Source organism: Labeo rohita, chromosome 9 (genome assembly GCF_022985175.1).
Source record: "Labeo rohita strain BAU-BD-2019 chromosome 9, IGBB_LRoh.1.0, whole genome shotgun sequence".
In the NCBI taxonomy this organism is placed as follows: domain Eukaryota; kingdom Metazoa; phylum Chordata; class Actinopteri; order Cypriniformes; family Cyprinidae; genus Labeo; species Labeo rohita.
Window position 1 is genome coordinate 24,022,040 of NC_066877.1, and position 23,538 is coordinate 24,045,577.

Here is a 23,538-nt window from a genome sequence, read left to right on the forward strand (position 1 = left end):
AGAGAAATTATGGGTCAGGGGAAGAGAGACTAACAAACGCCTCCATTTATGTGCCGAGGCCACAGTTTCTGAGAGTATCAAAGGATCTGGTTGTGTGTCTTTCTGTGGGATGAAAAACAGAGTTATAGAGCTGCTTTCAGGGCCTCACAACCCAAGCTCTCTCAGCATGAGATGTTTCAAACCACAGACTTGGTCAGCTAGAAATGATAACACAGGATCTTACAAAATATATCATGGTAACACAGCAGCGCCTCTCATGGCGCGTCTCACTTTATCAAACTAGGCAAATCTGATAAGCTAAATCACTAGGTGCGTGGGATACATTTTATGAATGTCATTTGTATGAATTGTGCTCCCTCAGAAGTAGATTCAAAAACACTTTATCATAACGGAAGCACCAAAATTAGTTCATAGACATCTGGTAACACAAAACGTGATGTTGCCAATCTGATACAAAAACAAGATGTCTCCTGCCTAAACCACTTCTGCGTGTCCTTTACAATAGATGTCATGGCATAGTTTTAGACATTCTTAGCCATCTTTCATGCTTTGCTTTTTTTGCCCTTCCAAGCCAGAAAACACAAACTGCTCTGAATAACAAGCATCTGAGAATGAGAGAGCCGAGACCGCTGATGGAGAGAGAAATAGTAAATGAAAGAGGCAGCAGGAAGACAGAGAGAAACAAATTCGGTGTGCATAATAGAGGATCATGGAGAGGAAGTGCCAGTGGGACAAAGTGAGACATATGGGAGAGGACACTAAGACCGAGAGAAAAGAGAGTCATGCCACAAAATCCACTTCCACCTTTGCCTGTCTTCTAGTACAAGGTATAAATGAGGTTACAACAAAGACAAGCACATACGCGCATATGCATGTGTTTTTTGTTTTTTTTTTTTGCCTTTTTGTCTTTTACACTTTAAGAAGATGCAAATAACATAGTGGACAACAATCCGTCAGAGTGATCTGCATTATATTCGAAGGCTGCTGCCATAAGCTCTTCAAAGCTCGAGTAACTTGAAACATGTTATTGCTAGGCTGTTTGAAAGCTAAGCGTGTTTACTTCCAGCGCTGCCATGGTGTTCAGCCTGATACAAAAGTCATTATTATCTGCTGAGGAGATTACATGTACGTGGACAGGCTTTGACAAGAGCGAGACTGGGTGGGATTTCTAATGTACCTAAAATCCATTCAAGCCTTAAAGGTGAAGTGTGTAATTCCTGCGACACCATGAGGAATTGAAATAAGTTTGCTGAAAGTTCTTTACAACCCAATTGCTAGTCCTCTGCCAAACAGACAGCACTGTTTAAAACTCGTGCCATTGGTTGAGCAGGGAATTGACATTTTAGACCCAAGGGGTCTCAGTTTGGATGGTCAGCATGTAAATTACACTATTTGGGCCCAAAAAGCCAGTTTACTGACGTCCATTCAAAAACAGTCATGTATTCTATTAAATACATTTTTGTTAACACAAGTGTTTGTCACTGGCTGCTGTCTTCTGCAGGTTGAGCAACTGTCATTGAGACGAATGGGAATACTAACAGATAGCGCTCTCCAGTAGGGGTGGGCAATATGTCATGATATGAGTAATTTTATTCCATGGCAACTCCATATATTACAATATAGTCATTTTTGCTTCAAATAAGGTCTTCATGATATTAAAATGTATCAAAACTATTACAATTATCAAAACTAATACTAGCCTATATTAAAAACTAAAACTAAACTAAACACAAGCTCACTTAAGACAAGTGAACATATTCTTTACTGTATACGTTAAATTTATTGGGGGTTCAAGAATGTAGTACATGCAAAACTGATCGTGCAGACCAAACCGTAAGTCTCAGAGATTTGAAACTTGAAGGGATAGTAGTACTCACACCGCTGACAATGTCACCAAGGTTTGCCCCAATCGGCCTGATGGGGGCGCTACAACGATCAAAAGGATGAAATCGCTCTCATAACTCCTAAACCGTCAGTTGCAGACTCAAGTGTCTTATGTCGTTGGAATCCTTGGTTCACAAAATGCATGCTTCAGATTTGTTCATGAGTCCGCAGATATTTTTAGGGTATTTTGGACTTTTTAAAAAACCTACTTTTGCAAACTAGTCCTAGGTTTTTCGCCCGATCGGAACCAAACCAGTGCAGATTCTCTGGGGGATGGGACCACTTTTAGTAAAATGCTTCTGAACGGAATGAGATATCTTCGCCAAACTCATAACACTTATGTAAGAGGTCACGGGGAAAAAAAAAAAAAAAAAAAATCACAGAGCTTGGTCATGTGGTGGCACTGTAAGAGGGAAAAATCATAAAAATAGGTATACCTATGCAACCATTTGTCCAGTCAACATGAAAATTGCTTTGCAAAGTCTTGGTCAAAAGTGCCACTAGTTTATCTCAAAAAAAATTTGTTTATCTCAAAAAAACATGGCCACAACTGGCCAATGAAGTTTGAGCACCCATTAGATAAGGTTAACAGAGGCCGTTCAAAACAAAACTTGGTGGGCCTATTTGACTTGCCTCAAAGGTCTGTGAGAAATTTGAAAGAAATTGGCCACCGGGTCATTTTTATTGCATTTCTCAAGTGCGTAAACGATTGTACATTGCATGTTTTTTCGCACATACATGTGATATTTGTATCATATGATAGAACAACTTTGCCTCTAGAAGCACTGCTGTCAATCAAATCGTTTGTTAAATGATTGAGAAGATGTAAAAAACCTACTTTTGCAAACTAGTCTTAGGTTTTTCTGGGAAAAAAAAAACATGTAGCACAGCAACGTCATGGGAGCATGTAACTGTGATAGAGACAATAGTCCAAAATTTCTACCAGTTAATCGAGTCTACCGGCCACTGTAGTACAATTCTCGGGACTCCCAAGGCCAGTAATTATCAAAAAAGTTTAAATTTACCCTTTGGGTAACTATATCAGGGTCGTTTAGAAAAGGGGCCTGTCCAAATTTACCCCAAATCCTACAAAGTCTAAAGAAAAACTCAAAACTTCACAAAACCTGGTGAGCACATGCAACAGGTAATTCTAAACGAGCATGCAAAATTGTAAAGAGTTCAGACCAGAGCTGGTGCTATAACAGTCATAAACGTTAAAAACAAAATATTTCCATGGTAAATTACCTGGATTTGCCAAAAATGCTTTTTCAAATCACTGATTTAGGTGGTTACAGCCATGTTAACACAATGTCTTTTTCCTATTGTGCTTAAATGTTTGTTGTGCGTAACTGTTTAAAAGTTTTTAAACAGTTATGAAAGACTATTACACATATACGTTTTCTTTCTCAGCTGTTTGCTTTACTTAAGACCTAAATTACTGTGTTTGCATGCACGTGCCTCTTTGACAGTGCTTAAAAACAAGTGCAAACAATACGTTTTCGGAACCACGTAGCACAGCAACGTCATGGGAGCGTGTAACTGTGATAGAGACGATAGTCCAAAATTTCAGTTGACAAATTTCTACCGGTTAATCAAGTATCACCCACTCATACTCTCCAGTAGTGAGCTTTTGAAAGCAATAACTCCTTTTCTCAATTTCTCTTAAGGTCACAGAAATTACACAATTCACTTTTAAGGCTTGAAAGGATCATAGTGACATTGTTTACAATTCTAGTTTGACCTATTTTCTGATGACCTATTTTTAATTGTCTCTGCATGTTAATCTGGAGTAAAATCAGGTTTTTAAACAAACTTCACCTTTTAAACACACCTACTGTATGTCCCAGTTGTCACACAGCTTTGTACTGGCAGACAATTTAATCATATGAATTAGTTGAACCTGTGGTAAATACTTACCTGCCTGTGCTAAGATGAACTCCTGATAGCGCATACCAATGTTGTTTCTGGCTGTGCAGTTGTAACGGCCGAAATCTCTGTCTGACATTGGTGTAACCTGAGGAACATGTTTGTGTTAGCTTGATCATACATTCATTTTTCTTACATCATGTGCATGCCTTTTACACATCTATCATAAGCTTTTGTTGTTCTTAATCATGCTTAGTAAACATAACTGCCAAGGACACATCTGTTTCTAAAGAAACAAACTGTTGTTGAGTCTTGTCTAGGTCAGATGAGTTAAAAAAAAAAAGACAAATCTGCCTGAACCAGCACAAATAATCTTCTCTGGCCAATGTTATTTTGTATCATTGAGATACTATTACAGTTTTTGTGAATATTTTTAAGTTTTAGAATTTTCAATAGGGTTTTTTTTCAAATCATGTTTTAATTTTAGCTATTTTAGTACTTTAAAGCAAAATGAGACATGTTGCCTTAGCAACTAGCTAAAATTTAATAAGTTACATTTTGGATTTTTGATAAAGTTAATGTTAACTGTATTTAAAGTAGGGCTGTCTACAATTAATCGCGATTAATCGCATACAAAATAAAAGTGTGCCTTATATATGTGTGTATTATGTGTAATTATTATGTATATATAAATACACACAAATTAATGTATATTAAGAGAAATGTTATTTATGTACAAAATATTTTTATTTATATATAATATAAATTATATAAAAACTATAATAAACACATATACTTGTAAATATTTCTTAAATATATACATGAATGTGTGTACTTATACATAATAATAACACACAGTACACACACATATATTATGCAAATGCAAACTTTTATTTTGTATGTGATTAATCGTGATTAATCGTTTGACAGCACTAATTTCAAGTAATATTTGTTAAGGTTTCTTTCTTTTTTTTTTTTAAGTTATCCATAATAACCCTGGTTTGCGAACAATAATGAATTTCCACATTTCCTGACACCTGTAACCCTGCATGTTTTAGCAAAAGATTTTCACAGATTTTTTTTTAAAAAAGAAAAAAAAAAAGTAAAATGATCATGACTAGCTGCCAGTAATGTACAAAATGGTTTTGTTATACCACAGATAATTTTTTAAATTTATTGATAATTGTTCTATTATTAAACTGTATCTTTGATTATGATTTTGTTTACAAATCTGATGGCAGGATTAATATGTCCAGATTTATTTATTTTTTAAATTATTTTTAAGTAATGAAATTGAATGGAATTTTGTAAAATTAAAATTACTAAAACAAATTCATATTTTTATACATATTTATATATAATATGTATTTTTATTATTAGAATTTAACTTAAAACAGTGTGGTTGACATTGTATGATAGTGTATTGAAGTCTGAACAAAATAAATATTTCTATGTCTAACATTATTGAATTTGTTTAGAAAAATATTTCCAATTATAAATAAATAACTAATTAAAATTTTAGACATTAAAATATAGTAATGCAATAATATATTTTCATTTAACATGACTCCTAACTATTTCAATGCCACCAATGGGCTAATGCCTGGATGTTATTAATGTCTAACTCCTCTCTTATCTAGCTGAGCAAACACACACACACACACACACACAAAATCCATTAGGAGTGAGAAAAAAGTTAAAAACAGGAACCAGCAATGGGTGGGTTACTGTACCTCGAGGAGTGATCTGCCGGGGGCACTGTGTACACGCATGTTTCCAGCGCCCTCACTGGGGATGGTCAACTTTTCCCGTCTCCACAGCATTGTGGCCGGAGGGTTAGACATAACATCACAGCTAATGTTGACTGGGTTCCCTTCCCACGAGAAAAATATAGTGTGGTTGGTCTGGAACTTTGGTGCATCTGTGAAAAACAGTAAAGGAGTGCTCAGTAATGGCACACCAAGCTCTTCTAACAGTCATCCATCAAAAACTCATTCAAGATTAGCTGCCCGAAGTCTAAATTAAATTCAAGAATGTATCAGGCAGGTAGGAGCTTCCACATATGCATTAACAGAACGTTTTATCACAGAGTTCTCTTTCACCTGGGTGAAACGGGCTCGTAATCAGACTGAATCTGAAGCATGACCACTTCTCGCCGGTTGCCTCTAATTTTTCAAAACAACCTGCATAAACGCAAACCCCCGCTTCCCCCACAATGCAGTGGGTGGTGGAAGATTTCATTTGGCATTATGTTGGAGAGACGCAATGAGGCAGAGGGTGTGAGATAGAGAGTACTGTGGTATTGGGAAATGCTGCATTATATGTGATTTCTCAGTCTTACACCCACACCAGCACACACACACATAGACACAGAGGAACGGCACACAATCACACCCATTTTTTCCATTAAAGAGATTGATGCAGCCCACAGTGTCACATCAGTGACGGATTGAGACTGAATGAATGGGTATATTAGCAAACCTGCTAGATGGTCCGTTCCAGTGCACCCCATAATGAGATATATATCTACCCTGCTGCTACCACTGGTTCTGAGGATATAGGATAAAGAATTGTAAACTGAATTTGAATTTTAGGAAGCAGAATTAAAGTAAACAAAATTTTATTGTTTTTTATTATTATTATACATATCATATCAAGGGAGGTGGTGTCTCCTCAAAATATTGGATGAGAAAAAAATTCATAGTACAAAAACAACACCACCACTTGAAAGAAACAAATATATATATATATATATATATATATATAATAAAAAGTGTAAAACATTGTCCAACAGTGACACCAGCAGGTAAAGTTACAGCATGAGTCCGCAACTCTCGTCTCCCCTGAGCCCATTGAGTTTAAACAGACCCCCTAAAGAATGCGGTGAGTTTGGGGTTGGGTAATTGAGAATGAATGGGGGAAAGTCACATGAGAGGAGGCAATGTCTGCATTGCAATAGGATTGAATATGTTTGACTGTGATGCGAATGATTTCCCCAGGAATGTACCCCTGGCCGGCGTATGTTCCTAAGGTGCCCGCATCTGTGCCACGGCCAATCGTACTCCAGGCCTTCTGTCCTCCTCCCTTCCAAGACCAGGAACAGCAGAGACTTAACCTTTTGTGTCCAGTGCGAGCACTGGACACCTACGTCCACAAAGCTGCCCTGTGGAGGAAGTCTCCCCAGCTGTTTGTCTGCTATGGCCCTCGCAACAGGGGCCTAGCTGCATTTAAGCACACCATCAGTCGGTGGATAGTGGATGCCATCACATTGGCCTATGAGTCCTCTGATCTCCCCTCACCACTGGGAGTCAAGGCTCACTCCATTCGGAGTATGGCGGCCTCCAAGGCCTTCTTGTCAGGAGTACCCCTCTCTGACATTTGCAATGTTGCGGGCTGGTCCACGCCACTCACTTTCGTGAGGTTCTGCGGCCTTGACATTCAAGCCACTCCCGGCTCCTAGGTTCTCTCGTCCTAGCTGTGCTCACTTATTCACACTAGGCAGGGATTTGAAAGTCTGGTAGCGTGGGCATCTCGTTCCCCAATGCGTTTTGACGCAGCTTGAGTTCCCGAAGGTGAACGTCCCAGGTTACGTATGTAACCATGGTTCCCAGAGAGAATGAGACGCTGGGTCTCATTGCCATACTTCCGGCATCCCTGCCCCGCTTGCTTCTCCATCTCAGAAGCTGCCGGCTTACTCACCACACGTGCTTTTATGCTCCTGGTCTCCTCGTCACCCCGCCCGTGGCGGCTTGTTGCTCATTTGGACTGATTACACATCTGTTTTCAGAGCGTGGTTCGCTGATGGCGTTCCCCCAATGCGTTTTGACGCAGTGTCTCGTTCCCTCGGGGAACCGTGGTTACATACGTAACCTGGGACGTTTTCTTAATATTTTGATTTTGTTGCACCCTCAGATTCCAGATTTTCAAAAAGTTGTACTTTGAACCATACATCAATGGAAAGCTTATTTATTCAGCTTTCAGGTGATGTATAAATCTCAATTAAAAAAAAACGGACCCTTATGACTGGTTTTGTAGTCCAGGGTCACATATAGTGAAGTAAACTTAGGCGTCCCACTGAGGGGACAGGTGACAGTTAAAAGGCTAATTTAATGATTACTTATTTATGAAATGCAATTCTTGAATTTCCTCTTCCCGTCATTTAAATTTAAATCCCAATTCAGTTTACTGCAAGGTGAGACTAATTCAATTCAAATTCCAGTAACATTGAGAACGCTTACACTCAATATCCAGAAACATGCTCTTCTGATGTCCACCGATCCTGCTGAGAGCCTCACAGTCGAAACGTCCCCAGTCAGACAGCTTGACTCCGACAATAGTCAGCATGGATTCCCCGTAACGGCCTCGCACCTCCACACGGCCGTCTGGACTCTAAAAAGAACATGACACGCTTCACTTATTTGAAAAACAGATAAACCTGATAATCAAGAGTGTCAAGGTTGTAGGATTAAGTATAAAATCGTGTAATAGCAGGATGTGGGGATTAAGGCATGACTCATGAGGATAGAGTTTTAGAGGATTCATGAGAGGGAAGGGTGCAGAGAGGCTTTTAACACACCTCAAGTGTTTCATCTGCTTTTCCTCACATTTCTCACGGTAAATGAGTACAGAACCATTTCGAACTTCCCACACACTGTTGTCTGACTTGTGGACATGACTTTGGGAGTACAAACAGTGGTATTTCTACTAGTTTGTAGTTCTTGCACACGGACGCGTATTTGTGTTAGGAGTGCATCCCATTACTTCCTCTAAATAAAGAGCATTAAAGCTATAAGACACGCTTAAGGGATGTTATGAGAAAACCAGTGTTATATAAGAGTTTTTTATTTTATAGCCTATATGCTTGCATAAAATAGCAACAACAGTATTGTGATACAAGGCACCAATGTTGCCAAAGAATAGTAGATGTATAGTTCATTAGCATAACTGTAGGTGATATTGTGAAGGCTCTGTGCCAAAGCAAGCATCCTATGCAGGCAGGATTTTAAACCATTATATGTATGCTACCAATATAAAAGCTGATCCAAAAGGTAGGAAGCGTAATTATGCCGCCCTCAAAGACACCTTCTAGCAGACAAATTCTAAAGCAGCATGAAATGAGCAGAAAATGCAATCCCAAGCTAAGTGCAAAAAAAATAAAAATCAATCCAAGATTACTGTTCAAAAGTTTTGGGTTTGACTTATTTATTTATTTTATTTCATCTTTGAAAGAAAGAAATTAATACTTTTATTCAACAATATTGCATTGAGCAAAAGTGAGAGTGAAGAGATTTATAATGTTACAAAAGACTTCTAATACAGTAAATGTAGTCTATTAATCAAAAAATTGTAGTTTTCTCAAAAATATTAAGCAGCACAACTGTTTTTAATCTAATAAAATCACTTGGTGAGCATAAGTTTCTTTTTATTGCAAAACAGAGTAATAATCATCAAGGTAGCTTCATAATTGCTTCATCTTATTTTAAAGAAATTCACTTCCAGAACAAAAATTTTAATAATAATTTACTCACTCCCTTGTCATGCAAAGATGTTTATGTCTTTCTTTCTTCAATCGTAAAGAAATTATGTTTTTTGAGGTAAACATTGCAGGATTTTTCTCTACTTCAATTGCGCTTCCGAGTTTGAATATCCAAAATGCAGTTTAAATGCAGCTTTAAAGGGCTCTAAACGGATCCCAGCGGAGAAAGATGGTTCTCATCTAGCAAAATCTTGGTTATTTTCTAAAAAAAAAAAAAAAAAAAAAAAAAAAATTACAATTTATATACTTTTTAACCTCAAACGCTTGTCTTGTCTAGGTCTGCCTGAACAAATTCAAAATCATCCTACAGAAGTACCGACCCAGTGTTTGCAAAGTATACATGCAGAGATGATCAAACACCCTTTACAAAAAAAAGGTAGAACAGTGATTTAGGACAATTTTGAAGTTTGAGGAGAAAATGACATGGGAGTTTTTCGACCTACCCTAACTGAACCGTAAAAAAACTGAGTTCAGGCAGAGCTAGACAGGACGAGCGTTTAAAGTTAAAAAGTATAAAAATTGTAATTTTTAAAAACGCCTTTTTAAAAAAAAACCCTTCTTCCTCGGCTAGGATCATTTAGGGCCCTTTGAAGCTGCATTTAAACTGCATTTTGGAAGTTCACAGGAGGCACCATTATGGAGAAAAATCTTGAAATGTTTTCCTCAAAAAACATAATCTTGGATGACAATGGGGTGAGTACATTTTCTGTACATTTTACATATACTTATATGTTTATCTCTACACACCAAAAAATATAAAAAAAATACATACATAAGAACAAATAACTAAATAATCTGTATGAACACCTTGTCAAATCCCTTCTTCCTCCCTGTATTTTGTGAATTTTGTGTTTTTTGTGCTTAGAGTACTGCATTGTTAGCTAAGCATCATACACCAACCTCTTCTAAAATCAACAGAAATGTCCCTTTGTGTAAATACTGTATGCCTACTTCTCAAAATGTTCACTAATGCAGTTGCATTTCACTTAGATGTCTTTAGAAGACTGAACGCTAAAAAACTACCACAGCTTCAAACACAACTCATCTACAAGGCTTTTTTAAAATCCGTGTGAGGATATAAAAGCCATAAGACAGCATGGTCCCAAACTAGACTATTACCACTGAGTACACTGTCTGTCCGTAAAGAGCTCCAAACAATCCAAGACCTTTACAAACACGGATCTCTGACTGTTTAACCATCTCAAAAGCAAACAAGTCGAGGAGACATCACATAGGCCTCTGTTTTGCAGACCACAACACCGCTCTGATGTAAATCAACTCTTCGTTTTTTCCCCACTGCCCTCTGAAGCGTTCCCTGCATAATAAGCAGTGGAAGGATGTGTGGCGGTGTCAGTTTTGATTAGTGAGAGTGAGCAGTAGTGTGGTTAACGAGAGGCAGTGCATGATGACAGTTTTGAGGCCTGTCTTCCTGTCTCAACACCCCGCTCATCATCTGAGCTGACCAAAATTGCCCTCAGTCAGTCACTAATCTCCACGCTCACGCTGACACATGCATCACAGCAGCCAGACCCATTTCCCAGCCGCTTCCTGCTGAAAGAAACAGGTCACACCAGCTTAAAGGGATAATTCACCCAAAAAAATGAAAATTCTGCCATCATTTACTCGCCCTCATGTCGTTCCAAACCCATGACTTTCTTTTTTTTTTTTCTGTGGAACACAAAAGAAGAAATCCTGAACACTGGCTTTATATGCAATAACAATGAAAGGCTTTCAAACTTCAAAAAAGATGGAAAAGCATCATGAAAGTATCATAAAAGCAACCCATACGATGCATTGTATTTCATGTCTTTTGAAGCCATGCAAAAGCTGTGTGTTAGAAACAGAGAAACCACTGACACCAGATCAGTGAGTCACGGGCTAAACTTAAAGGGGTCATCGAACGCCCATTTTCCAAAAGTTAATATGATTCTTTAGGGTCTTAATGAAAAGTCTATAATATACTTTGGTTAAAAATTCTCAATGGTAGTCTAAAACAACACCATTTTTACCTTGACAAAATGCAAATGAGCTCTGCTCGCCCCGCCCCGCCCATCTCTTCTCTCTGTGGAGTGACGAGCCTATTTACTTTAGCTGCATTTAGCTGTGTTTAGCCGCTAAACTTGCTAACTAGCACATTATTAGGAAAGGCAATCGCAAAGATTCATATAAAAAACCCTTATACTCACTTCTGCTGTAAGTGAAGTTGAATCACGAATGATTTACGCGAACATAGACGGATATATGTAGATCGGGAGGCGCATTCCCTTCACAAACAAACTTAATCTACTGCATCTTCAGAGGCTCAGATGTAAGGAGTAAATGACAACTACTATGTTCGTTATTACATCCATGACCCCTTTAAGGATTGGGTCAGCTTGATTTGTGAGCGAATCATTCAAACCAATTTATTTAAAAGACTTGATTCAAATAAATGATTCTTTTATGAACCAAACACTGCTTTTTTTTCATGAACTTGCCAAACTCACCATTTCACCATGAAAACACTAGGGAGAAATTGATGTCAAGATTTCCAGTGATTCAGTTTAATCTGGGTCTGTTTGTCACAGTAATCTATCAAACTTCTACAGAAGACTTGGAATATAGTGTACCAGTCATGTTCACAGGATGTTCTTCACAAATCTACTTTTTGTGTTCCATGGAACAAAGAAAGTCATTTTTTGGTGAACAACTGCTAATTTTTGAAACATGGTAGCTGTTTCTTGCTGGTTCAAAGAGGCGCACCACCTAACCGAGGTTAGACTGGCCTTTGGCACCACTAGGCTCTAATTTATTAAAACAATTAAAACTATTTAGTTATATAGCATACTGTACAGTTCAAAAGTTTGGGGTCAGTAGTTTTTAAAGGATTAGTTCAATTCCAGAACAAAAATTTACAGATAATTTACTCACCCCCTTGTCATCCAAGATGTTTATGTCTTTCTTTCTTTAGTCATAAAGAAATTAAGTTTTTTGAGGAAAACATTTCAGAAAATGTTATCCATATAGTGGACGTCTATGGTGCCTGTGAGTTTGAACTTCCAAAATGCAGTTTAAATGCAGCTTCAAAGGGCTCATAACTGATCCCAGCCAAGGAAGAAGGGTCTTATCTAGTGAAACAATCAGTTATTTTCTTAAAAAAATGACAATTTATATACTTTTTAACCTTAAATGCCCATCTTGTCTAGCTCTGTGTGAACTCTGTGCATTCCAACTCGTGTTTTACCTTGCTTACATCTCTGTTTTACCTTTTTTTACTTTGTAAACACTGGGTCGGTACTTCTGCAGCGATATAGGATGATTTTGAAGTTGGAGGAGAAAATGAGATTGGAGTTTTTCGACACACTCTGAACTGAATGCACAGAGTTCACGCCGAGCTAGACAAGATGAGCATTTAAGGTTAAAAAGTATTTAAATTGTAATTTTTTTCAGAAAATAACAGATTGTTTCACTAGATAAGACCCTTCTTCTTCGGCTAGGATCATTTAGAGCCCTTTGAAGCTAAATGAGGCACTCGCAGGCACCATTAAATTCCACTAAATGACGAAAAATCCTGAAATGTTTGCCTCAGAAAACATAATTTCTTTACGACTGAAAGAAGAAAGTCATGAACATCTTGGATGACAAGGGGGTGAGTAAATTATATGTAAATTTTTGTTCTGGAAGTGAATTTCTCCTTCAAACAAATTAATACTTTCATTTAGCAAGGATGCATTCAAATATTTAAAAAAATGACAGTAAAGACTTACACTGTTAAAAAAGAGCTGTTCTTTTGAAATTCCTATTCATGACAGCATTCTGGAAAAAAGCAGCACAGCTTCCACAAAAATATTAAGCAGCACAACTGGTTTCAACGTTGTAATGAGACACTGTAATAACATAATAATAAGAAACATATCTTGAGCACCAAATCAGCACATTAGAATGATTTCTGAAGGACCATGTGACATGAAAACTATAGTAGCAGCTGCTGAAAATGAAATACTTTAGAATAGAAAACAACAACATAGGCTCATTGAAAATACGTGCCTCTATATACATTTCTGCAAAACTGAAAAGTACCTATATGTACAAATCACTGCAATTTCCTGTTGAAATGAACACTAGAGGCAGTAAAAGTCTGATACCTTTTATTCCTTTTCACACAAATTATGACTTACAAACAGAGTGTTGATTAAAAAAGACTAATTTTCACACAATTATTTGCAGAATATTATGTTCTGGCTTCAAAACAATCCAGTGCAATTTGAAAACTGATACTTCAGAATGTTGTCGTCACATATACAGCTTCATATGCACAAGCTTTCTAATATAGTATGTTTGCTTAGTAGCTCACACGATACGGCATTGCACTTGAGTGCTGAAGAGCTCCGGTACTAACCCTGTGAAACTACAGTTCGACAAAACAGCTCAAATCCGCATAAAGAAGTTTCAACAAATGCAAATGTCTCAACAAATGCATTTTTATATCACTTTTGCTTCTGTTAACACTGTTGGTTAGTTTTAGGGTTGGGTGTGGCGTAAGGGACATTTCCAGCACGACAGAGCATTAAACTTTATCAACACTCCCTGTATATTTGAACTCTGAACAGCTGTAACACGTACCTCAAGTAGCGTAATAAAAACCCAGCAATACGTGCCTGTACCAGTGTAATAAAAACGTGCCACGGTCACGTATTGAACGTGTGTTTTAATGCCTCTCTCTGGACATTTTACTTTGAAACTGCCATGAAACATGCAGTAAGGTAAATAATTATGGTGTTGCAGAAATGTATATAGAGGCACGTGTTTTCATGAGCCTGGGTTGAAACTTCTGAGCAGTAGAGTATCTGTAAATACACAGTTTTAAAGGAAGACATTATTGCACATTCATTTTTATGGGATTGTGCCTACTCAAATTATTTATGTAAAGTTTCCATGCAGTCCCCCATGCTATAATTACGCTATACTCGAGGCATATACTACTTCAGCAAGAAACCATATAAACCGGATTTAGCTATATTTTATAAAGTGCAAAATGTTTAATTTGGGTTTTCTACATGTAGACATCAAGTGAGTCATATCATTCTAGGCTGTTAATTGGCCCCAACAGACTGTACTAAAGCGCCAAATGTCAAATCTCTCACCGCACGGCTCCACCATTCAGCTCTTGCCTAGCAGTGAATTGGTGTCCATTTTGAACTCTTACTTTAACTATTCAGAGTAAAACGGAGGGGAGGGATGAGGCTCCCAGATCAATTGTTTGCAACTTTTGAATTCAGAGCACAGGTTCGGTCCTGGCCCCTGCGTAATTGTAGCAGACTAACTCCCGTACCTTACCTCCACATCCCCACACCTCTGAAAGAGCAGCTTAAATCAAACTCATTTTGTTCATATTGAGTGGCGGCAAGCGTTGCTGCTCTCCTACACCTCTTTGTATGAATCCTCTTTCATTTCCCAGCCATGCAGGCTATTCTAATCGCTATCCGAGCAGCTCTCGCTAGATTAACTGTGATGGGGAGTCTTTTCACAGTTCCTCCCTGGAGTCAGGCTCCGTTTGCCTCTATTGTTGACGCCAACAACCCACCTTTCACAGAATTCTAATGATCTTTGACAGTTTCTGTTCCCATCATCTTTCCCGCCTGGCCACTGCAATCGCATTTGCCATTCTGCAGGCCGCATTCGCATTCAGCACAGACACGGAGCATGCCGGTAGGAAATGCAGAGCATTATTGGTGCACAGGAAGCCTTCTTCAGCCTTCAACCACTACATAGACTGAGCGTGCCTCAGGGCTGTGTCTCTGCGTGCTAGTCTATTATATCCTCTAATGTCCATGACTATTACAGTGGGCGTGAGCAAAGACCGAACGTTACACATATCTGGCAGTTAATGTGCTGGTAAAATGCTGCAATGTTTTGTGACTCAGGCGAAACGGCAGTTGAAATAACCTGCAATTACAATACATTGCAAAAATGCTTTTTCAAAGTACAGTATCTAACAAAGATGACTGGAGTACATTTTACAAGAATATATCATTTCAGTCTTTCGGCTTTAAAATTTCATGTTCAATTTAGCGTGTTACTTGCTGATTTTTTGTAAATATTTCCAAAATTTACTAGCAATTTCTGAGTGAAAATCATTGAATTAGATTCAGTATACGTGTGTTCTTAGAAATACACTACAAAAAAGGCTCAGTAGATGTTTGTAACACTATAAAAAATGTACGGGAGAACAAATTGCTTTCTCTCATGGAGAAAAAAAGAGTACTATTCAAAAGTGCAGTGCCAGTAAAAGTACAAAACAAAACAAGAGTAACAAACAAACAATCTAACAAACTAACTAACTAACTAAATACTGCTTTTATTTGGCATGGATGCATTAGAACACTGACAATTCTACAAAAAAAAAAGTAAATAAAATTAATTAAATTTCCATTCATCAAATAATCCTAAAACAACATGCATCACAGTTTTCAACATTGATAATATTAAGAAAACAGAATTTTAGAACGATTTCTGAAGGATCTGGAGTAATGGCTGCTGAAAATTCAGCTTCGTCATCACAGGAATAAATTCAACTTTAAAATATATTAAAACAGAAAAGAATTGTTTGAAATTTTAATAATATTTCACAACAGTATCAAATAAATACAGCCTTTGTGAGAATAATAGAGTTCTTTTAAAAACACTTTACTCTTTTAAAACATTACTTAATATCTCTAAGAATCAAACTGTACCTTATCTCCATCTGAAAAGCTGTGGCCATCACTTGCTCTCCTCCAGGAGATTTCAGGCAAAGGTTCACCTTCAGCCTTGCAGGAAATCATAGCAGCACTGCCCTCCACAGCCGTCACGTTCCTTAGCTTAGTAATGTGGGGCTGGACTGCAAGAGAGGAACAGCAGAGGAATATGACAAAAACAAAAGAGAAACATATACAGAACTGGAAAATTCACTTAGATTACATTAGTCATATAAAATCCATCACTGACTGCCTTTAAATGTACAATAATTTGACACGTATACAGGAGAAATCCAATAGCTGTGTATTTAAAGGGAGAGTTCAGCCAAAAATGAAAATTCTGTCATTAATTACTCACCCTCATGTTGTTACAAACCCGTAAAACCTTCGTTCATCTTTGGAACACAAATTAAGATATTTTTGGCAATATCTGAGAGCTTTCTGACCCTACACATAGTCAGGACAGTGGTTCAACCGCAATTTTATGAAGCTAAGAGAATACTTTTGTGCGCAAAGAAAACTTTATTCAACAGTTTCTTTTCTTTCGTGTTCATGAGAGTATCATGACGTGTGTTGGTTGCATAGCTGTCTATGCAGGCTCAGAAAGTTCTTGGATTTCATCAGAAACATCTTAATTTGTGTTCTGAAAATGAACGACGGTCTTACATGTTTGGAACGACATAAAAACTATCCCTTTAAATATTTTTTTAAGAATAGCAATGCAGAATCTGCCTCTATGAGCTTTGCACCATCTATTAAAAATGTATTCATATTCCTTTGGAAACTCTGAAATATAATCAACTGCTCAATAAAGATTTCTCTCTCAGAGTGTACATATTGCACTTGGGTAACGATTCAGTAAATATCAGACTGAACTTTGCGTCAACAACATCATTCTGGTCTGACAATCAAAAATCCTTCATGGGCATCCAGCTGGAAGAGAAAACAACAGAATATTGCAGAAAGGTCAGCATTTTGCTGTCTGGAGTTCAGAAAAAGAAGCAGCACATTGACAAGCACAACACATCTGTTGCTATCTGAATCTAACAGGCTCCCACTGGTAAATAAACATTAGTAAACTGCAGGGGTTGTGTGGCATAGGAATACTTAAGATTCTCATCATAAATCTATGATAAGGCTTGTCTTGTGTAGCAACGCTCATTAGTAGAGTAACTGATGTACAATAGCAGCAGCCTTCAAGCAAAGAGGTGACACCATCGCAGCGTTTAACCTGATAAATATACATTAAAAAATGCTTTCCCGCAGGGTGCACAATAATAGTGGATAAATAAAAGAGAACAGTAGAACGGTGAGAGAAATCTTATCAGCATAATCTCTTTCTCTTACTATGTTGGCATTAGGGATTGAATCGACTAACAATTGATCTAAGAAATGAGCATAATCCTGACGATAAAGCCTGATTTGCATTTAGATGTTCTTCAGGAACTACATGACTCACATCCATGCAAACAGATGCCTAAAATCTACTTTTTAAACAACTTTTTCAACATATTTGTCAATAGACAGCATGTGCAACCCATGATTTACACAGTGTTAAAGAGTTTCACACTTTGAACAATAATCATTATTTAAGAAGATTACTAAAATACCGCTGGGACCCACAAACATATCAGTAAATGGCAAAACAGCGCTGAGATAAAGGGTGATGAGATAATCCAGCTCTAGAACCTTGGGATGCCTTTCATTAAAGCCAAAAACAAGCTTTATGAGCATGCAGGAAATGCAGAAGATACGGGTGGAAACCCTAGCAGCCCCGTCTCTGTTAGCTGTCAGGGGTCATAAAGGAAAGTTACAACTCAGATTCCCACCACGCTTTGCAAAACAAAACTCCCATCCAATAACGGAGGCTCATTTAAATGAGTTGCTTTGAAGAATACCCTTTGCTTGCACATGGAAAGGATTCTGATGACTACAGAATAAATCTCCATACATTTACATGAGCAGACAAGGTGCTATCTGAATAATCTGTGAAATTGTTGGCAGCTTCATGAAAATCGAAATCGAAATTCCTTGCCATAAAGAATATGTCATGCATTCGCATGCAATTTAGGCCATCTGTTTATGGAAGAAAAGCATGTCGTGCGGCCGGACTGGAAAGAGCGAAGCACAGGGATGTACCTGTCAATCACCTTTCAAAACATCAGGGTTTCTGCTGTTGCACTATCCTTAAGGAAGACAGAATTTTTTACTTTAAAATTAGTCTTAATTTTGCTCTCAGGACCCACAGATGCTGGCAATTATGACTGGCAGGGGCTCAGGGGATGAATCTTTGACTCTGTAAAAAATGTCAACAAGCTGGGGGAAAAAAAGCTTTTTGAGATAATGTAATCTGGTTAAAACAGATTTGATAAAATTGGTATCGAAAAAATATTGTTCAGGATCCAGTATCAAAAACAAGGTATCGTATTGGTAAACTTTAAAATGTTTTTTAAAGAATCATGTGCCATTGGAGACTGGATTAATGGCTGCTGAAAATTTAGTTTGGCCATCATGGAAATAAATATGAACTACAAATAAATGAATATCAAAAACATTTCACAATATTATACTGTTTTTACAATATTTTGATCAAACAAATGTGGCCTTGGTGAGCATAAGAGACTTTCGACATCTACATTTACATCTGCAAGACGTATTTTTTAAAAAGTTTGCTCATCTGCAATACGTCAAGCGTTTCCTATCAGATGTCAAAAAGACGTCTATTAGATGTCTTTAAGATGTTTATGGTTTAGAGTGTATGTAAAACTGACAGCTTACAGATGTCTGTCAGATGTTTGTACACAGCAGATGCAGATGTACATGTGTGCTATCTGGGATATATATATATATATATATATATATATATATATATGTAAACTGGATTACATAATCAGATTTTCTTAATATACTCATAATTAGTGTATATTACATTTTATAATGCTTATAATCACATTCTAGTTATGTTTTTTTATAGATTACATGATTGCATGTTATGTAAACAATGGCAGTACATCATAATTTATTGATTACATGTAATTGTCCCTGATTTTCATTATATCTACAGTTAACTTCATTTACTGTTAATTCTGGAAGTCTAGACAAAATGTTTTCAAACCTGAAAGACTTTGGTTGTTTAATTGTTAATTGCATGTTTATTAATTCTTGTTCATGTAATGCAGGAATTCCCAAAAAAACTGTATCAGCCATACACCTTTGACAGATACTTGAAATATTTCTGAGGAAGTTAATATTTCAATAATTTAGCAACACGTTTGAATGTTTACAGTTCAATGTCACTTAATGATCACAGTGACGTGAACAAAGTATTTCTATTTGTAGTGTTCAAGGGTTTCATTTATTTGTTACATTTTTTTTTTTAAATGTAAATAATTATTAGCTTATTGTCAATTTACAAACCCATTGCATCCCAGTTTGGGAAACCCTTGGTTTAATGTAATTTTTAATACATTTTATGTTGATATCAAAATACTATACATTTTCTTTCTCTTAGCTTTTTATATCAATACGGTTTGTTAAATTATGAATTTAAAACAAGTTAGATAAAAAAATAATCTAAAAGTAATCTAAAAAGTAATCTGAATACATTACCTAAAATGAGTAACCTAGATTATGTTACTAAATATACAAAAACGCTGGTACATTCCTTGGTAAACACATAAGCTAATGAGCTGATTTTTCACACTTAGGGTTTTGTAAACATTCTCAGTGACCCACAACTACAATTAACACTACATAACACAAAACTCAAAGGGAACAAGAAACACAATAACACTAGTGCAAAACATGCAGTAAAACAGTAAACAATGAGGTACTATTTAGATGATTTATGCATGCTGTTGTACATGCTGGTCACATGTTACATCACAACAATAACTTGTGTGTGATGTGTTAAAGTGCTGAGCAAAAAAAGCCTTTTCCTCTCATTATATACTAGTCTGTGGCTTGAGATGATTCATTTTCAAATAATTCATAAAGGCTGTTAAGTATTTTGAACAATAATTTGACAGGACAGCAAGCACACTTAGTTTGACAGGTAACTTCCTATTTACAGGATAAAGAGTTATGTAACTCAATAAAAAAGGCACTCTCACCAAAAACCTTGAGAAACAGTTCGTGCTCAACTTCTCCCGCCTTGTTAGAGGCTTTGCAGGTGTAGGAGCCCCCGTCGTCCTGCTGAATGTTTCGAACTGTGAGCGTTGTACCTCGAGCTCTCATTACATACCGCTCCGATTCCTGGAGCTGCACTCCCTTCCTGACAAACCACACATATACAACACACATGTCAGTTGAACAAAGCCTAAATTCTCAACGCAGTGGTATTATTCATATTGCAAGCAGAAAATCTCCCTGACCAGCCAATAAGAAATACTATACATAATGCAGATGTAGGAAGCAAAGAAATGCCAGGTGATGGGTTATTCATCATACATGGAGACACAACATTTCAAAATATTCTGTTACATTCAATATACATACCGTATAGGTATGCAGTCGACGTGGAGACAGAATAATGAAATATTTTTGGGGAAGATTACAGCGCAGCTTCAGACTGTCATAATGTTAGGAGGGGAATGAGCGGAAATGAAATCTATTTAAAGCAGAGAGACCTGTGTAGCTACAGGAAATGGGGAGAAGGGAATCAAATCACGCTCTCTCGGGCTATACGGACAGAGTCAACAGAGAGACACAAACAGAAGGATGCCCCATTCCTGTAGCTGCTTACAACAAAATTGTTTAAGCTGAGCAGATGTTTCTCAGCCAGAGGACATTACAACACACTAATTGTAGTGACACTAATTGTACACAAGTCTCACTGGTGCAACCAAGTGCTCAAGGGCATGATGCTAACAAAGCAGGTTTATGATCTTGGTTACTTCAGTCTCCAGGTTGTCCCTTATTTGAATTAAAGGGTTAGTTCACCCCAAAATGAAAATTCTGTCATTAATTAATCAGCCACATGTCATTCCAAACCCACAAGACAATGGTTCATCTTCGGAACACAAATTATATTTTTGAAGAAATCGAGAGCTTTTTATGAAGCTACGAGAATACTTTTATGTTGAAAGAAAACAACGCATAGAAAGAAAACATCATCATTTTTTTTTCTTTGCAAACAATAGTATTCTTATAGCTTCATAACATTCCGATTCCACCAGTGGACCATTTTAACAATGTTCTTACTAACTTTCTGGGTCTTAAACATTTAAGTTGCATTGCAGTCTATGCAGGGTCAAAAAGCTCTTGGAATTCATCAAAAATATCTTAATTTGTGTTCTGAAGATGAACGATGGTCTTACGGGTTTGAAACGACATGAGGGTGAGTAATTAATGACAAAATTGTCATTTTGGGGTGAACTATCCCTTTAACTCTATTATTTATGTTTTAACTTAGATATTTGTGCTAAACTTAACAGATGGGTAAGTAACCCAGCTGCCTTAAAATTTTGAGTTGATTCAACTCAAATATCTAAGTTGTCACTTAGTATAATTGAACATTTCAAGTTGAATAAACTTTTTTTGAGTTGACTGAACTTAAAATTTTAAGGCAGCCAGGTTACAAATTATTTTAAGTTGACTCAACAAACAGTTTTTTAAAGTGTAGGTTATTTACATATTGACGTAGTGTAACAAATTTTCCATACAGTATGGTAATTAAAAAAGCGTGTAAAGTAAAATAAAATTGGTAATTTTAATGACAAAATATGTTCTTTGTTTTGCTGTTTAAAATAAATAAATAAATAAATAAATAAATAAATAAAAAGATTTACCTTAAGCTTTGTTTAAAGTAAGATCTGTAAAACTTTACAATAAGGTTCATTAGCTCACATAGGTTAACTACATTAGTGACCTAAAACTAACAATACCTCTACATCATTTGTTAATCTTACTTAATGTTAATTTCAGCATTTACTGATGCATAATTAAAATCACAAACACAAAAGTTATTGTGAACTGTGAACTAACACACAAACATTGAACGACTTTATTTTTATTAACTAACATTAACAAAGATTAATAAATAGTGTAATAAATGTATTGTTCATTGTTCGTTCATGTTAGATAACGCATTAACTGTTGATAACAAATGACACCTTATTGATAATGTTTTATCGTAAAATCTTTCATGTCAACAGGCCATTTTGGCTTTTGACATTTTGACAACAGGCATTTCTTTTTATAAGTGAATGCCTGCAACATTCTTCACTGTTAAAAACTTGTTGGTTAGGCAGGATTAAGCCGATGGCAATGCCGAGGCACTGTATGTAAATCACCAAAAACTAGACCTTTAACTCTATACGCGCATACATTTATTTATAGCATTTTTTATTTTTACCAGAATACACTTTACTTTCTCCACAGTTCTTTTTTTTTTTTTTTTTTTTTTTGGCAGCAGCACACATGCAGAATTAAATGAAACTATCAGGTTTTAGCAGACGTAATGTAATTGCCGGTGCTTTTGTCATGTCCCAGTGTATCAGCGAGTGGTTTGGTTAGGCTCATTCATTAAAGGTCAGTGTGTGAGAATGCTCGGCAGGGATCGCTTTCATCTCGTTCATTCTCATCCGAGCCGAAGGTAATTACAATGATTGAGAGCCTGTAATCAACGCATTGGGCTGCTGTCACTCAAAGCCCACATATTAAGGATGGAATAAATGTGTCCATTCTCTGTCATCACAGCTCTTTCTTGGCTGCGATACCCTCGTTCCTTCCCCAATTCCTGCTCCTTAGTTTTGCATGACACCTTAACTTTTTGAAACTTTTTTTTTTATTCAAAACCACTTCATTATTGTAGCAAATGAAACATTATATACACAAAAAGTGGATTTAGACTATATATTATTTGTTTTATTTACATATAATTGAATCTATCCACACATTCTGAGTTTGTGGCGATGGTGATAAGTTTGTCATACCTGTGCCACGTAACATCAGGTTCAGGTGAGCCGTAAGCCCGGCAGGTGAAGGTCACAGATTCTCCATAGTCCGCAGTGGCGTTAAAGGACTGCTGCGGCACAGAGACGACCGGCGGAACTGTTTGAGAAAGAAAAAATACTGTATGGTGTTTCTGTCACTTCTGAATAATGCTAATACACAAACTTGTCATTTCCAATTTTTCAGTGTGAAATATCTTGGAGGTTTTCATGTTATTTCTCAAATGTTCTAGTCTCAACAAATACTTATTCGAATGACATATTCATTCACAAGCCATCAACATGTTCTCACTTGCTGGGAATTGGTGGCTGACAGCATGTGGCGCTTATTGAGCTAAATTAGTGCTCAAATGCTGTTTTCATGAGATCCAAGATTCAAATTCCGCTGTACAAAGCCTGGCCATGCTGAAAAATGGCCAGTTTTAGAGTATATGATGACACAAAAGCTGTATTATCCTGTAATGTAGTGAGTTTTCATTTATATTCCAGCACACACAGGCACAGCAGTTGATAGAACTAACTCTTTATTCACTCACCTTCATCTCCAGTGCATACAGATCATCAACAACGTGATCACACTCAA

General features: G+C 36.8%; 1 protein-coding gene across 3 annotated transcripts in view; it reads right to left on the bottom strand.

The window, feature by feature from the left end:
* ncam2 (neural cell adhesion molecule 2) overlaps positions 1-23,538 on the bottom strand; it is a 231,796-nt gene that overhangs the window by 30,601 nt on the left and 177,657 nt on the right. For all 3 annotated transcript variants that reach the window (XM_051119629.1, XM_051119628.1, XM_051119630.1), the window contains exons 6-11: positions 22,938-23,055; positions 20,115-20,275; positions 16,000-16,145; positions 7,989-8,139; positions 5,484-5,671; positions 3,802-3,898 (exon numbers count right to left, since the gene is read on the bottom strand). In XM_051119629.1, the coding sequence (XP_050975586.1) occupies positions 3,802-3,898; positions 5,484-5,671; positions 7,989-8,139; positions 16,000-16,145; positions 20,115-20,275; positions 22,938-23,055 (861 nt within the window). The remainder of the gene's footprint in view (positions 1-3,801; positions 3,899-5,483; positions 5,672-7,988; positions 8,140-15,999; positions 16,146-20,114; positions 20,276-22,937; positions 23,056-23,538) is intronic.